This window comes from Aptenodytes patagonicus, chromosome 6, assembly GCF_965638725.1.
Source record: "Aptenodytes patagonicus chromosome 6, bAptPat1.pri.cur, whole genome shotgun sequence".
Classification (NCBI taxonomy): domain Eukaryota; kingdom Metazoa; phylum Chordata; class Aves; order Sphenisciformes; family Spheniscidae; genus Aptenodytes; species Aptenodytes patagonicus.
Window position 1 is genome coordinate 49,410,197 of NC_134954.1, and position 17,512 is coordinate 49,427,708.

Genomic DNA, 17,512 nt, shown 5'->3' on the forward strand with positions numbered 1-17,512 from the left:
ACAGCACAAATCACACCCATTATATATAGAAGGGAAGAAGAATTGCAGTATGGATTTAAATGGGAGTCACTGAAACTTCTTATGGAAAGGCTTTTCTTTAAATGACAGCCTGTGATTATGGAAATCTTTGTTTTATTGTGATAAAACACAAAACATATCTCAAGAATAGACTTTAGTGAAAATCGGAACTCAAATATGAAATGTTGATACCTAATGGATTTCTTTTATAGCATGCAGATCAAGAGGGAGAAAAATGTAGAACAATAGAAAAGACAGAAAAAGCAGAGTGCTTGCTTTTCATCATCTTTAATTTCACCATAGGTTTCAACATTTTTGCTTACACTGAAACACAAGTTTGAACTCTACTGGTTTCTTCATTCTTGAAATGAAACAGTAGAATTGATAAAGATTGGCTAAGATGCAGAATATGTGTCTCAGCTCTCTCTGAGCTACTCATACTTGGAATTCACCTGCAAAGGTGGAAGTCAAATAAAGAATTCCAATCTTAGTTTTAACAATCTCAGCAGATTGCCAAATCTGCTCCAGATCTCCCTGAAACACAGCATATTTCAATATTTAAAATATGGAACCCATGGAAAAATGAGCTGTAAAGGAGTAACCTAACTTCAGTCTTCATTACAGAGATGCTGTTTCCCCACTATAATTAATTACTGTGTTTACCATAATATTTGTTAGCTTAAATTTGCTACTCATTTCTGCTTTCAAAAGATTGCTTTGAACATTGTATCTCTGTCTGATATTGCCCTTAAATGCTTTTTTCCCCTCAATACTTTAACATTAGAAAGACGTTCTGGGAAGGAGACCTAAGTTAAAGGCTTCATTCATATTAAATGATTTTACTGAAGGCTTTGAAATTAACGGATTCTTCCATAAGAATTTATTTTCAGTGGGTGTGAAGGCTATGTAGGAAAGATGATTCATAAAGTGACAAACTGTAATTACAGAGTATGTCAGCTGAAATTTGGGTTCTCTCAATCAATGAGAACCTCAAAAAACCAGAAGGTGCATATGGCCCACAAAGCATCTGGTTCTAGCAGTCACTAAAAACACGTTTTTCCAAGAATGTACAAATTCTCATGAACTTTCCAGATAGTAGAATACAGAGATTATGATAGAGTTCTGCAAAAGAAAATTATATTGTGCTTCTTCCCACCCCTTGTTTTCTTAATGCAGTTTGCTGTTAAAATTGACCAAGTTGAAGATTTCCTGAAAAATGCCCAAGAGTTTGACAATATTGACTCTTTGAGAGAACTCCTTCTGCAACAAGAGCATCATACAAAAGGTACAAACGGTATTCCACTCCTGATGGTGTGTGATTGTGCGCCGATTCCTTGAAGGATGATTTTACTCTTCCTGTGCATATTTTGAAAAGAAATAAAATCTTAGAACAAATATGAAAATGTTCTATTTGGAAAAACATAATGGTGAAATAACTCTTTATCAGGCCTCCTGAAAGATATGAAACTCCTGGTTTTGAGCTAGCTCTCTCATGGTTCCACCTTTGTTGCTGCTGAGCAGCTAGTGGTAAGCTTGTATTCTGATTTCAAGGCAGTCCAGGCCACATGAGCTGCTAAGAAACCAAGCTGACTTTTAAGGCTGATTGTCAAGCAAGTTCTAAACCCATCCTTCTGTTCCATGGGAAAATTCATCAAATTTATCATAGCTATCAATGAATTAACATTTTCCTATGGAAAACTTTCCGTTAGAAAATTTCCAATCAGCTCTAGTAACAATGCCCTGCAAAGTCCTACAACTTCTTGAGAGTGGCCAAGGGAGAAGTGTTCCCTCTGCTTTCCTTTGCCTAGGGATGGGGTTTGATGAAGTAGTGGCGAAGTGAGGCTGGGAGCTATGAGATAGAGGTGGCAACCAATGCAGAGGTTCCCTGCATTTTGCTTCTGCCTTTGAGGAGTGGGGCTGTGTTTCACTTCCCCTTTGAGTTGTCTGATCTGTTCCAAGAGGTTCTGCAGCTAGAACTGTAACACTCTTGGAAAAAAGGTGCTCTCTCCCCTTCCACCACAACTTTCCTGCACATATGTTTGCCTAGAAAAATTCTTCCATGTGACTTCTTTTTGTTTGTTCAAATTTTCATGTGATGCGTCTTCTACCATGTTGTGGTACTCTTAATTCAAAAAGAGCACAAAAAAATTTTCTCAAAACCAATCTCATTGTGTGGCTACTTCAAACACCTTTGCAATTCCATATGGTTCTGTATTTTTTATAAGACTTAAGACTCCATCTTTGTAATTTTAACCAAATTTTGCTATAAGATTACTAATAACTGGCAGAATATCAATTATACTTTATTATTCACTAGTGGAGTACCAGATTAAATATTTTTAGCTATCTTGAATGCCAGGTATTCTTCTCAGGAGACTGAATAGAGAATTGAACTCAGGTCACTCTAACATAGGTTTTGGGGCTTCCAATTTGATCTTCATGGAAGCAAAGTGCTTGCTGTATAGCAATTTTAACCTGAAGTATCTGGCAGTAATTTATTGCTGAAAAGAGGGTCTATAACTGTAAGAATCAGATGAAATGGCTTGCCAGAGAAAGACTGCTTTGATGGGGATAAGCCTTTCCTCAGATGGAGGAAAGTGGTTGCAATTGATTGGCTTCTTACTCTAATCACATCAAATTTGGAAAACCGATATTGAGCTATTTGATAAAAAACAGTGTTTGTATTGCTTTCTGTGAGAAGGATACTATCTACCCATTCCAAAGTAAGGTGGCTGAAAACACGACCTTTACAAAGTATTGACTCTACCAGTATGTGATGAGTACTTTATCACAAATGTTTATCACAAAAAAAAAAAAAAAAAATTAAACAAATGCATTTCAATTCAGAATAAAAAAGGTGAAAATATATGAATTTTCCCAATTTATCCATTTTTATATATATTCCATTTTGGATGGACTGAAATGGAACATTTCTGATTAATATCACCTTTCTGGAAGGCAAGAAGTAAAATGGACAGGCTTGTTGCAGTGAGCTTGTGGAAACTAAGCTCTCTTGTTACCCCTTGGTGGCTGGAGAAGTGGAGGCATTCCACTTCTGTATCTTCCCTAGGTGCTCCATATGAAAGGTGGAGATTTAGGGTGCTTTGCCTTGAATTACCAGTACATGTACTCAGCTGGGAAGATGAATGTTTCAGCTTTTTGCTGCCTGTCATTGGTTGCTTCACTGGCAGCTCCTTGCAAACATTCCTTTCTTATACTTTTCTTCATGGCTACCTTGCTTCTTATTCTGGCTTGGCTCCCCTTCTTCCTCATTCAGCACCTAAAATTTTTCCCTTTTCATTTGAAAGACCTGTAAATACTGATCATTGTCTGCTCAACAGATTTTGTACTATGTGGCTCTAAGGAGCTGGAACAAAGACAGACACATGACTGGTAGGTCATTAAAGTGTACTAGTCCACTGAATTTTAACCCTGAATGTATCTAGGTAGAGGTTATGGAAAGAAGGTAAGAGTTCCTGATATTCATGACTTATTTAGTCATAAGGTTATAACAGCCCCCAGACAGGAGAACTTTTTCTTTCAACTTCCGTGAGGGACATAAAGACCTAAATTTTGCTTGCATCACTAATGAAAAACTACAGAGGCTACTGACGCACGCAGAAAGCAGGGTAGGAAATTCTGCTTCAGCTTACCTGAGGATTGGGAAACCGTCAGAAAGAACTCAGTTTTGAGAAAACAATATCACTTCTGGGTTTTGTCTCAATGGCTCTCAGTACACCATTATATGTGTATATATATTATATTTACCATTATAGGTACATATATGTATGTGTATACACCTTTATACCTTTGTAGGTTTATATAACAGCTGTCCAAACTGAAATATCTTAGGATGTATACCTTCTAAAGTAAGTATTTATAACCTGTTCATGCAAATGCATGAAAATACATTACGCTCGTGTATGCAAATAGATAGGTAGTTTTAAAAATACTTGAGTAATATTTGAAATACGCTACTAGAATTACAAATCACATTTTTTTTTTTCCTGTGAAATTCTATTCTTACAGAGCTTTTGGAAAAGTCACTTGCACTTTTAAACAAAAGCCAAGAGCTAACTGAATTCATAGAAGAATTCAAATGTGAGGGGCCAAATGCAAATCCAGAGCTGATTCAGGGAGCCCACAGCAGCTGCTTGAAAATTGACAATCTTCTTGAAATGCTACAAGACAGGAGACGGCAACTGGACAGATTTCTTAAACATCAACGTCAAGGACTGGAGCAGGTTCTGCAAATTTGTTTGTGGCACCAACAAGAGAACCAGGTAGGATATATACTATTAAGGGAAGCCACAGTAAAAAAAAAAAAAAAGCTAGCAACTCTTTTACAGTAGAGACTATTACAGAAAATGAGCTTAAATATATTTATTAGGCCAATATCCCTGGGCCACTTCTGTTTGATGAGATCCTAACTTTTGAATATTTGACTTTGTAACTATAACATCCTCATAATTTATTTTAATGTAACTTTAATGTCTTCAAAAGCACTATTTCCATTATGTGGATCCCTCTTGTAAGTTATCAAATGTGGTGCTTCAAACCAAACTAGATTCCCTTCAGATTGAATTCCTGGCACAAACAAACCTCTAGCCACATGAGCGATAACAGTAACTGATAATAGCAATTACAGCTGCAGCAGGCTGTTTCTGGACTACCCAGTTAAAGAGAAGATATAGCATAGTTAGCCAGTTGGTGTGTCTGAAAGCAGAGGAGTATTTTGTTCTTGGAGTCAAATCAAAATTCTTTAGGGTACTGTAGTGATTGCAGGTTTTCCACACCTGCAACCTGTTTCTCTCTCTTCTTCTTTCTCCCAGCTTAGCTCCCATCTCTTACTGAATTTCTCAAATACAACTTGTTTTTGTACTTTCCTTTCAGATCTTAGGTACATCTAAGTCTTACTCTTTCTCTTCCTCTTTCCAGTCCTACTGCTCTTTTTCCTTTTCATTCCTCACCTCCCAGCTTTCAGATCAGACAGCTTTTCTCTCTTTGTGCTCTGCATTATCAGAGAAACTTCTCCAATGTAAGATTCTCTCCCCCATCATTTTCCTTGAGAAACACCACATAACTTCTTGTCAGAAAAAAGATATGGGGAGAGTCCTGCTCCGCCTCTTTGGATATAAAGTATGCTGAGAAGGAGGAACCTATGCAAATTTAACTGCTGAAGTCTAACAAGACTAAAGCTGAGTTATTTTCAATGTTTTGTAAATAGGCTAAAATTTTGTATGGACCTCTGACAGTACAGTCCTGATTATGATACCTCTGTAAGTTTCATTCTTGGCCTCCAGAATAAAGTTTCCCCCTGTATTAGAGGAAAATGTTAGAAACTGTTAGCAGTAGTCCATTCTGCAGGCACTAACTTTGCCTGTGAGGTTGTTTAAGATGGGAAGTGTCTTATTCAACAAGCACAACTCTGTAATTTTGCATAGAGACAACAAAATTGTTGAGGTACACAAGCAAGCTGACAGCCTTATTTCTGGAGCACTCAGTATCAGTAGCTGCCAGAAACAGAGAAAGAATTACTTATTTAATGATTAGATAGAAAAAACCGGATAAAAATAGTATGGTCTTATGCAAGTGTCATAATCTCAGTATGTAGTTACAAAATAGTAGCTGACAAAAATACTGAAGAACAAGAACAACAATATAGGAGGCTGTATCCATTTCTGTGCAAATCATTAGAAACCATCTAGTGCTTGCTCAGAGATACATATTATTGCTGATGTTACTGGTTTTGATTTTTTTTTTCAGTATCACCACATAGCCATACCACAAAAGAAAGATTCTCAAAAAGAAATGTCATCTCAATATAATGTATTCTAATAAATTTACAACTACAACTGAACTTTCAGTATCAGTCTAACTCACTGTATTGGAAATATGTTCTATTTCATCTAGAAAAATGATCCTTTCTCTACATTAAAAAGTATTAGAGGTTACTACAACTACCTGATCATGCCAGTGTTATTCCATAGTATACAAACATGGAGGAACATTCAAAATTGAAATGTTTTGGAAATAGCTTGTTGTTGAAGAGTAAGGGATAAGATGTGGGGTTTTTTTGAAGCCAAGCACACTTCTTTTAAAAATAATAATAAAAAAAAATTCACATTGCCTGAGATGTTAAATGCCACAATTTCATAAAATTTACCAGGGAATTCTACTTGTCCTCATCACATAAAGGATAAATATTTGGGAGTAACCAGCTAGAATTCACCCTAATTTAGGCAAGATTGAAGATGTGCAGTGAATTTTTTTGTGTGTATGTTTCCATTTCCTCCCAGGTATGTGCTCACATTACAAAGAGTAAGTATAGAAACTGTTTTCTACTGACAAGTTTCCTGATCATCTGAAGAGAGTGGCCAGTATTTAACTGATTGTTAGCTCATACCTGCGTCCAGTTTGAGGCTGGTATACACACGGAGGGACAAATTCAAATAGTTTTTAATATCACGCTTATCAGAATATACTTGTTTAGTATCTGCATTAGAGTCAAACCTGGTATAATGTATGATTTGTACATTTATGGACAATTAATTTGCATGCATCATGGACAAATAATATATTCACATGTAAAAACAAACACTGGAAAATTAACTTTTAGAGACTTTATGTAAAATTTCTCGGTCTGGCCTCTAACACATTATGCATATATTTCTGAGTGATGACAGAAATTAAACTCTCAAAGCCTCTAAGGAAATCTGAAAACTACTATTCTGATCTCTGTACGTGAACTGAACTCCTCTTGATGTCTCATGGTGCTACATATGCAAGAACGGCATATTGAACTCCCACTGACATTAATGGGAGTTCAGGGGATACAGAGAAAGCAGACTACTGGAGATGAGCTCTGCTGTGTAAGATCTAAGAATGCATTTTTGCTTTTTGTATTGCCTCTGTTTTGCTAGGCATAATTATATAATGCAGAAGGCTGCATAATCTGTGGGTTGCTTTTTTTAAAAGAAAAGCCAAGCAGCTCTAAATATCGCTGCTTATTACCTGGTTCTGAAGAACTAAAAAATACAGCACCTTCCTTTGATCTCTAATTGGAACGTGATGATCTGATAGTCATGAGTGTAACAGTAACGTTTCTTTTTCAGTATTTTCAGTATCTGAAAGCGTACTTATTTTACATTTAGAGAAGGGTATCTGACCTTCTTTTATGGAAGTGTCATCATCATATTTTCTGATAATCTCTTTCATTAATGAAAATCAGAGGCAGATTGGCCTATTTTGTGCATAATTAGTTATCTTTGGAAGAAGATTTATGAAAGTAATTTTTCTTAATCGATCCGATCATGCATATATGAGACAATTAAAATTATTCATAGTACTTGGTCACATCAAGGGCAGAGATAAGAGCTGAGTAAAACTCAGGACAGGTGAGTACACCCACATTTGCTATCTAGACAGATGTATGGGAAACAAACTATCTTGGTGTAAGTCACAGTTCCCTTTTTTATTTCATTTTCATTAAAGGTAGCTTAATTGACATAAAAAATGAAGTAGTGTAGCTCAGTGAATTAAAGTCTGTCATTGGATTTTTACCCCCCAAAAAATGCAGGATATTCTTCTTTGCTTGTAATCTTTGCACAGTAAATTGACAGGTTTATGATCTTACTTGCCTAGAAGAATTTCTGTATGGTAGGATATGGAAAGGTTCTGTTGTTTCTTTGCTTGAAAGCAAATTTCTGTTATGAAAAATGGAGATTTTCATTTTAACATCTGATAATGAGGATCCGCAAATCCAAGTGTGTAAGTGCACATATATGAGGAGAAATCTACAGCAGTGGCTAACTTGTAAAGAATTGTCTAAACACGGACTACATCTGCTCGTGGTGCGCTCTTTGCTGATTTTTTTCCAATATCTTTACTCAGCACAGTGCTGCTAGTGCTACTGATAGCTAGTATGAAAATACTGAGTTTGTCTCCTCAGTTTGGAGGTAAATCTGAAGATTGTCATCTATTGCATAAAACTATTTGAATTATCAAAATGTTGTATGAAGTTCCTCTGTGAAGTTTTGACTTCATGTTTGATTCCAGCGCATTCTGCAAAGGCTTTTTTCATAAATATAAAAAATTGTATTTTACAATGAGTGCTAAGACATTTAGACCTAAATGGGTTTAAGTTATTCAAAACTCTATAATCAGATCAACTTAAACTACCTCTGCTAGCTACTTCTGGTGAAATTGTGGTGCCAGTGAACTTAGCAGTGATTTTGCCACTGTCTTAATTATGGCCAACGCTTCTCCTCTTGTGTGTTTCCAAATGTCTGATCTCCTGTCCTGTTTCTCCTGATAGTGATAACTTAGTTCTTCTTACTACTCTTGCATGTATGGGCCAACTTCATAGGATTCCTAGACTTTGATCCTATGTAAAAAAAAGCCCCACACCTTGAAACCAAATGAGTTTCTGACATCATGTCAAACTCAGTCCATTGTTGATCAGTCATAATGTTTCCTCAGAGTATACATATTCTTGTCAAAGTACTCATGTACCTATATGGATTACTTGGTTTTAATATTTCATAATTGCAAACGTTCCCTTCAAAATTGAAATGATTACTCTTATTAGCTAATATTCTAAATAACTTCTGCATTTGGGAACGTTGTGTAAAGAAAGTCCTTTCTTGAAAAGGAACAAAAGGATGCCAAAAAAAAGAGCATAAAAATGAAAAGGACTGTTCCACTATATTGGAATTTGAAAGGCTTTTGTTAACTGGTATACATCACATTTAGTGGTGTTTGTTTTTTTTTATTTCCAGGGCCTTTTACGGTCCTTCACAAACATGGTATCACAAGCCACTAGTAGCTACTCTGGGACAGGGTAATACTGATACTTAGTTCTTTTCCCATGAAAGATTATTTTATTATTCCTCTTCTTTATAAGGCTGTACTTGATCATAGAAAAATCACTAAAGCCCAGACTTTAAACTGAAGTGCTGCATTTTTCTTTAAAAATGTGTCTGTGGTCCCATTTTGCCCTACTTGTTATTTATTAAATTAGACAAGGATGCTTCACTAACAATATTGTGAAGATAAATGCATTGAAGGTTAGGGAAGGGCTTAGGTAGTATTGTTATGAAGAGACTGAAACGTCCCCAAGATGAACCAAGACAGATCTGTATTGCCATGATGATGCCTTCGCATACTGATGATAAAAATACTGTTTGAGATTTAAGATAGTAAGTAAAGCATCAGCCACTCAAATACAGTGATGATTGTGTTGAAAAAAAAGTCTGGTATTTAATAAAAGTCAGCTTATTGTGAACGCGCTGCACAAATTATTTGAGAATAGCTGATCCTGCCGTTCAGAGTAGGTATGTCAAAATACACAGTGCAGGCTGCTCAAGTTCAAACTGCCTGAGATAAGGTCAGATTTAATTTATGGCATGTGTGTATGTTCTAGCACATACAGGAAGAAAGGGAGTGAAAAAACAAAGTTTTTCCTAATGAGAATAATTTCTAGAAAGAAAAGTGTGTTACTTAATTTCTGTTCTCTGCTATATTTGCTCCTTCTCTCTATAGTCTCACATTAGTGTCAGACTGTTCAAGAGGTTTGGTAGAGCCCAGGACAACGTATGTGTGTATGAGTTTTGAACTGGCATGTGCAAGAATTCCCCTCCTGAAAATATCCCCGGCTACGCAATTGCATTGGGTGCAGTGCCCAGGTCTGGCAGCGCGAGGCTACAGGGGTGGGCGGCATCTGTGTGGAGAGGCCAGGGCTGCCTCGTGCCGGACACAGCTGGTTCCAGCTGGCTCCTCAGCAGCCCCACTGCAGAGCACAGCTGAGCCCCTCAGTGGAGCTGGTGGCGCCTCTGTTAAAATACATTTAAGGGTAAAACACTGCACAGACATGGTGAGGAGTGAGGGGAAAGAAAAAAGAGCGAGAAACAACGCTGTGAAGGCCAAGGTCAGTGAAGAAGGAGGGGGAGGAGGTGCTCCAGGTGCTGGAGCAGGTATTCCCCTGCAGCATGTGGAAGTTTTGGGAGAGACCACACCACAGCAGGCATTTCCCTGCAGCCTGTGGAGAGGACCGCATCGGAGGAGATATCTACACTGCAGTTCATGGAGGAGTCCACACTGGAACAGCTGGATATTCCCTGAAGGAACTGTGGCCATAGAGAGCCCGTGCTGGAGCAAGGTGTCCTGACAGGAACTGCAGCCCCTGGGGGACCTGTGCTGGACTAGGGGAAAAGTGTGAGGAGGAAGGAGTGATAGAGAGGAACTGTTATGTACTGACCATAACCCCCCATCCCCCTGTGCCATTTGGTGAGAGGGGGTAGGTAGAGGAGTTGGGAATGAAGGAGTGAAATTAAGCCTGAAGAAAAGGGCTGGGTAGGAGGAAGGTGTTTTAGTTTTTGTCTGTTTCTCACAAAATCTATAATTTGCAATAAATTAATTTAAATTTCCCCAAGTTGAGTCTGTTTCACCTGTGATGGTAACTGGTAAGTGAGCTCCCTGTCTTTATCTCGACCCACAAGCTTTTTCATTTTATTTTCTCCCCCTGTTCTGTAAAGGAGGAGGAGTTGAGAGAGTGGCTGGGTGGGTGTCTGGCAGCTGGGTCAAGGCCAACCCCACCACAACAAGCTAAGCTATGCTGTTGGTTTGGTTCTCCTCCCCCGCCAGTTATTTGTTGGAAAACTTGCTTCTCCTTCTGAATTGACAGTGGGAAATGTAGGAATGCAATGGAAGACTATATATAAGCATTGAAATCACCTGGATCATAATCAGTGCAAAATGAGCAGTTTAGCAACCTGAGAAAAATGTTGAAGAGCCTTTGATTTCTGATATGGATTATTCATCGCAAACAGAGCAGATAATTATTGTAAATGAATGATAAAATCTGATCTTTGAAGAACAGAAGTGATTTTAGATTTCAACCAATCAAGAAAAAAGTCTTTTTTCAAACAGATATATTAACCTTCTCTCCTTTCCCATCCCTCCACCAAAATCACTGAAAGTAAGGTTCTGTGGGTTTCTTTTGTAAAAAGCAGTTAATATTCCCAGCTGTTGCTTAAGAGCTAAGCTGGCACAAGTGAAATCACTCAGCGGTATTAGCTGTAGTGGAAGCCAACAGATTGAACTCACTGTAATGGAAAGAAATATTGCCAAGTGGTAAAGGGGTGAACATTTTACTATAACAGGGTTAAAGAATGACTTTTTCCTCTGCCTAGCATTACAGAAATACTAGTTGGTTTTGCTAAGCAGATACATGATACAGAGAACAGTCCTAATTTACAGAGAAGTTTTTCTTTACCTTTTAGCACAGTTCTTATTGTCCATTCCATTCATTTGTATTTTGGTGGACCCATAGTAAATGTTCTGTGAAAATCTGCTTCCAGGAAAAATGTTTCAATCAGTAAGTATACATCTGGAGGATATGCTCAAGAAATGAAGGCTTGGTAGTAAAACAACTTGTCTACTTTCCTAGCTCTGTTGAACTCCTGAGATATTGTACCCAATTTTTTATTTGTAACTGAAAATATTTCCAACACATTTTAAAGGTTCTTTCATTTTTAGAATTGTTTAAATTTATTAAAAATAGCTTCTACATGAGCAGATAAAAAAACCCCAAAACTGTAGCGTGCTATTGAAATCTCTAGTACCTAGAGACAAAGTAATTCTTAGTATGCCATATATGATTTAAGTATAGTGGTGATTTTCCAGACCGAAAAGATTGGAGGAAGTCTCCTTGATACTAACAACTCATTCTGACTACTATTTTAAAATGCAAAGCTTCACTCAGGAATTCTTGCCATGTATTGTTTACAAAGAAAGTGAGAGGTACCTACCGTGAATCAAGCAGAAATAAATGCAAGTCGTTCTGTGCAATTTAGAAGATATACTTGTATACTGCATATGTTTGCTGCATATACTTGCTGAAGTAAGTCTGGTAAGATGTAATAATTTTTTTTTAAGCTACTAAATTTTATTCCACATAATATTATCTCAATAGCTTAACTGGGTTTTTCAAACCAGGGATGGAGAGGTTCTATTAGGTCATAAGGCCCATTTAGTACTTTTTTTTCTTTCCTTTTTTTTTTATTCTTGCAAAAGTACTCAGATTTATAGTCTTTTACTGTACGCAAAGGGATATTTTTAAGTTAAAGTGATTCTAGGGAAAATGTGCAATGTTTATTGTGTTATAAAATATGCGTTTATTCTATGTGACTATAATTTGGTTTTTCTTTTACTGTGTTAATTTATAATTTGGTCATACTTGATGAATAAATTTTTGTCTATTTTGTTACATATATTCCAATATGTGTTTGTTTTGACCACAATCCTTTTCTTCTGCATTTATTAACATTTAAATAATACAAATGCAAACGTTTGAGTAAAAGCATGAACATGAGGAATGAAAAATTAAAGGAATGAAAATTAGGCTTTCTTTTGTAGATGAAACTGTCTTGTACATATTTTAATAAATGGACAGTCGCTTCTCAAATTTTTCACTGAATTCTTTTTATTATTTATTTAGGTAACATCTTGGTACAAGAAAAACATCAGAGATTATTTTCACAAGCAAAACTTAGGCTCATCTCTATTGGAAAATGAAGAGTTACTTCAAGAGCTTGAAGAAATGGAAGTCAAAGTGAAAGTAAGTAATACGATAATTGATCAGTGAAGCAACATTAAAAATTAGTAGCAAAATGTGAACTTGGGCATTTAATAAGCACATATAGGAGTAGATACTTGGTATGAGTACATAAGATATATATTTCTATATGTCTAAATGAGAATTTTTTTCATTTTACTTCTGTTAATGCAGGCCTCCATGTTTCTCAGTGTTTTTCTTATTTAAAACTTTAACAGCTATTGGTAAGGTAAAAGAAGAGTAATCCTTGATGTTGTTTAGTTGGTTTTTCAATTTAGTGATCAAGTTCCAGACTGGTAGTTTACATATTAAACTATGTTGCAAAAAATAAAGAAAAGCAATGTTGTTAGAGTATTACTGAAGTCTAATGTTCATAAAGGATAAAAAGCCAGCTATTTCTACCATAATTCATTGTCACTGAACTGTGTACATGATTGGAAGAGGTATTTTCCCATTTATTTCTTGGGAATAAAAGTAATTGAAAATACTATTTTCATTGTGAATATCAGTTTTCCAGAGAATAAATTTGTTACCGTCACTCATAAAAACAAGACGGGATTAAAGACAATGTTGATATAATAATAAAAAAAAAGGATATTTGCGTGCTGTAAATTGCATCTATTAGAAGCTCTTTTTAGATATCTCAATTGTGCTATCATCAGGTAAGTGCTGTTGCTGGGTCAGGATCATTTCTCACTGTATCATTTTCAAGCAATTGTATTTGGATAACCCAGATGACCAGGCCTTTTTCATCCAAAACCTATTCCAATAGAAACAAATGTCTTTTTAAAGGCTACTGTGTTGATAGCAACTAACAGGTTTATGATTGTTCACATTTATGTTTCCTTGTAAGCTTTATAGTTAGATGTCAACTGTTTGCATAATTTACAGTTAACTGCTTCAGGGTTGTCATGTAAGCAGAATACAATAATATTTCTAATGCTTCTCCAAGCAGCATGTCAGAAAACATATTTTCTTCATCTAGGGAAGATGAGTATGAAAAGCTAAAATCTGCTGCAAAGCCTGAACAGACCTTTGGCACAAGAAAATCAGAAGATAAACAGTGAATGAGTAAGCTGTGGGGTGTTTCCAGAGAAATAGGGACCCACAAAAATATTTGAGGTGTCCTAAAGTATTGCTGAATTTTAGAACTAGCCAAATGATCATTAATCTTCCCCACGTTTGGTGTTGAAGGGCTATTCTTGTAATTTGCTGTCTGAATTAGAAATGATACTGTAAATGCAGAAAGGAGAACAATATGCATTTTCATTTTGTAGAATAATAACCCTTTTCATGGTTGAGCATCCAGAAACTAACTTGCCATGATAATACTTATTATTACAGTTTCACCTAACAATTCTTCTCCCATACATTATGTAATAGATCATTCATATCATCTTACTGAATTGCCTTTTTTTTTTTTTCTTAAGGTCATTTAAAAATGTTTAGCATTAAAAATTTTTGTTACACATCCATGTGACTTATGATTAAGAACATCTTACCTTTAGCCTTCTGCTGTTCTTACTAGCAGCATGTTCTAGCAGAGGGAAATGAAATTCTTTACGTGGATGTTACTGAACATCTTGGTTATGCATATGATGTGCAAAAATAGTGGCCAGGTTGAACTGCATACTGCAAATATATTTCAGAAAGCTGAGTTATGGGGCTTTGTGCATTAGTTTTTACAGCACTGAACTGCAGATGTTGAGACCAGAATAAAGGAGGAGCCTGGCATCTTGATTTTAAAATTCAGATAAAGTATACCAATCAAATGTGTATTCCAGTAAATATTTGTTAGATAGCAGAGATTAATATTAGATGTCATCACTGCACAAAGTAGTGTTTTACCTGTATGATTAGAATACACTGAAATACAAAACAACCTAGAAATGAACTTGGCATCTTTGCTCACAGACTAAGCAAAACCATTCTTATAAGATATATCATGTCAGAACATGAAATTCCCTAAATCTTCGGCAACTCACGGGCCTTCAGCATCTGATCGCTGAAGTATTTTGATTTCATATGTATTTTGGAACAGCAGTGCTGTTGTGTGAAGTATTCACTCTGAGAAGCTGTTGACTAATTCCATGCAGAAGTTAGGGAAGGCCAGTGAAGAACTAGGTACAATATTAAAAAAACAATTTTACTAGTCCTGGAAACAGAATTATTTCCTCTGCATTCCCATACATGGGTGCACAAAATTCCCTTAAGCCACTCTTCCTGTAAAATTTTCATTTCAGTTGGTCATACAACATGATACTATTGTCCAGGGTCACTACTTTCTAGGATACAATCTTTGATCCCTGTAATGACACAAATGTCCTGATAAGTCTGAAATTACAGTTAACTCTTTTGTTCAAATGAGCCTACTTTAAAAAAAGGTTGTACTCAATCTCTATAATAGACCTTTCCTAATTATTACATAGCACTCCGCTAGTTTTTGTGCGACTAGAAACTTTATTAAGCAATGATTTTATATTTTCTTTCAAATCACCTGGGAAGTTGAATTGGCGGGGCTCATCGAGAGGGCTTTATTAAACTAGGTTCGAAGGGGGAAGGGGATAAAACCAGGCTCACTAGAGATGAGCCTAGGGGTGGCATGCCAATGCTGGGGGCAAAATCGATAGCCCAGCTCAAGTGCATCTACACCAATGCACGCAGCATGGGCGGCAAACAGGAGGAGCTGAAGCCATTGTGCAGTGGGATAGATATGACTTAGTCACCATCACAGAAACATGGTGGGGTGACTCTCACGATTGGAGTGCTGCAATGGATGGCTATAAACTCTTCAGAAGGGACAGGCGAGCAAGGAGAGGCGGTGGGGTGGCTCTGTATGTTAGGGAGTGTTTTGATTGTCTAGAGCTCAACGATTGTGATGATGATACGGTCGAGTGTTTATGGGTAAGGATGAGGGGGAAGGCCAACGAGGCAGATATCCTGCTGGGAGTCTGTTATAGACCACACAACCAGGATGAAGGGGCGGATGAAGCATTCTACAAGTGGCTGGCAGAAGTCTCACAATCGCTAGCCCTTGTTCTCGTGGGGGACTTGAACTTCCCGGACGTCTGCTGGAAATACAACACGGCAGAGTGGAAACAGTCTAGGAGGTTCCTGGAGTGTGTGGAAGACAACTTCCCTGGTAAGTGAGCCTACCAGGGGAGGTGCCTCACTCGACCTGCTGTTTACAAACAGAGAAGGACTGGTGGGAGATGTGGTGGTCAGAGGTCTTGGGCTTAGCGACCATGAAATGATAGGATTCTCGATTCTTGGTGAAGTAAGGAGGGGGGGGCAGCAAAACCGCAACCATGGACTTCCAGAGGGCGGACTTTGGCCTGTTCAGGACGCTGGTTGAGAGAGTCCCTTGGGAGACAGTCCTGAAGGGCAAAGGGGTCCAGGAAGGCTGGACATTCTTCAAGAAGGAAGTCTGAAAGGCGCAGGAGCAGGCTGTCCCCATATGCCGTAAGAAGAACGGGCAAGGAAGACGACCAGCCTGGCTGAACGGGGAGCTTTTGCCGGGACTCAGGAAAAAAGGAGAGTTTACCACTTGTGGAATAAGGGGCAGGCGACTCAAGAAGAGTACAGGGATCTCGTTAGGTCGTGCAGAGAGGAAATGAGAAAAGCAAAAGCCCAGCTAGAACACAATCTGGCCGCTGTCATTAGAGACAACAAAAAATGTTTTAACAAATATATTAATGACAAAAAGAGAGCCAAGGAGAATCTCCATCCCTTATTGGATGCGGGGAGGAACATTGTCACTGAGGATGAGGAAAAGGCTGAGGTACTCAATGCCTTCTTTGCCTCAGTCTTTAACAGGCAGACCAGTTATCCTCAGGGTATTCAGCCCCTTGAGCTGGAAGACAGGGACGGTGAGCAGGATGAACCCCCCATAATCCAAGAGGAAGCAGTCAATGACCTGCTATGCCACCTGGACGCTCACAAGTCTATGGGGCCGGATGGGATCTACCCGAGAGTGCTGAGGGAGCTGGTGGAGGAGCTCGCCAAGCCACCCTCCATCATTTATCAGCAGTCCTGGTTAACGGGGGAGGTCCCGGACGACTGGAGGCTTGCCAATGTGACGCCCATCTACAAGAAGGGCTGGAAGGAGGATCCGGGGAACTACAGGTCTGTCAGTCTGACCTCGGTGCCGGGGAAGATTATGAAGTGGTTCATCTTGAGGGTGCTCACAAGGCATGAGCGGGACAACCAGGGGATCAGGCCCAGCCAGCACGGGTTCATGAGAGGCAGGTCCTGCTTGACCAACCTGATCTCCTTCTATGACCAGGTGACCCGCCTAGTGGATGAGGGAAAGGCTGTGGATGTGGTCTACCTGGACTTCAGCAAGGCCTTTGACACCGTCTCCCACAGCATTCTCCTAGAGAAGCTGGCGGCTCACGGCTTAGACAGGTGTACTCTGCGCTGGGTCAAAAACTGGCTGGACGGCCGGGCCCAGAGAGTTGTGGTGAATGGAGTTACATCCAGTTGGCGGCCGGTCACGAGCGGTGTTCCCCAGGGCTCAGTTTTGGGGCCGGTCTTGTTCAATTTCTTTATCGATGATCTGGATGAGGGGATCGAGTGCACCCTCAGTAAGTTTGCAGACGACACCAAGTTGGGCGGGAGTGTTGATCTGCTCGAGGGTAGGAAGGCTCTGCAGAGGGACCTGGACAGGCTGGATCGATGGGCCGAGGCCAACTGTATGAGGTTCAACAAGCGCCGGGTCCTGCACTTCGGCCACAACAACCCCATGCAGCGCTACAGGCTTGGGGAAGAGTGGCTGGAAAGCTGCCTGTCGGAAAAGGACCTGGGGGTGCTGGTCGGCAGCCGGCTGAACATGAGCCGGCAGTGTGCCCAGGCGACCAAGAAGGCCAATGGCATCCT

At 38.7% G+C, this 17,512-nt stretch overlaps 1 protein-coding gene across 1 annotated transcript in view; it reads left to right on the forward strand.

Annotated features, from left to right (window-relative positions):
- CCDC141 (coiled-coil domain containing 141) overlaps positions 1-17,512 on the forward strand; it is a 110,147-nt gene that overhangs the window by 23,098 nt on the left and 69,537 nt on the right. Inside the window, exons 4-6 of the mRNA XM_076342516.1 lie at positions 1,195-1,303; positions 4,048-4,301; positions 12,518-12,637. Of these exons, the coding sequence (XP_076198631.1) occupies positions 1,195-1,303; positions 4,048-4,301; positions 12,518-12,637 (483 nt within the window). The remainder of the gene's footprint in view (positions 1-1,194; positions 1,304-4,047; positions 4,302-12,517; positions 12,638-17,512) is intronic.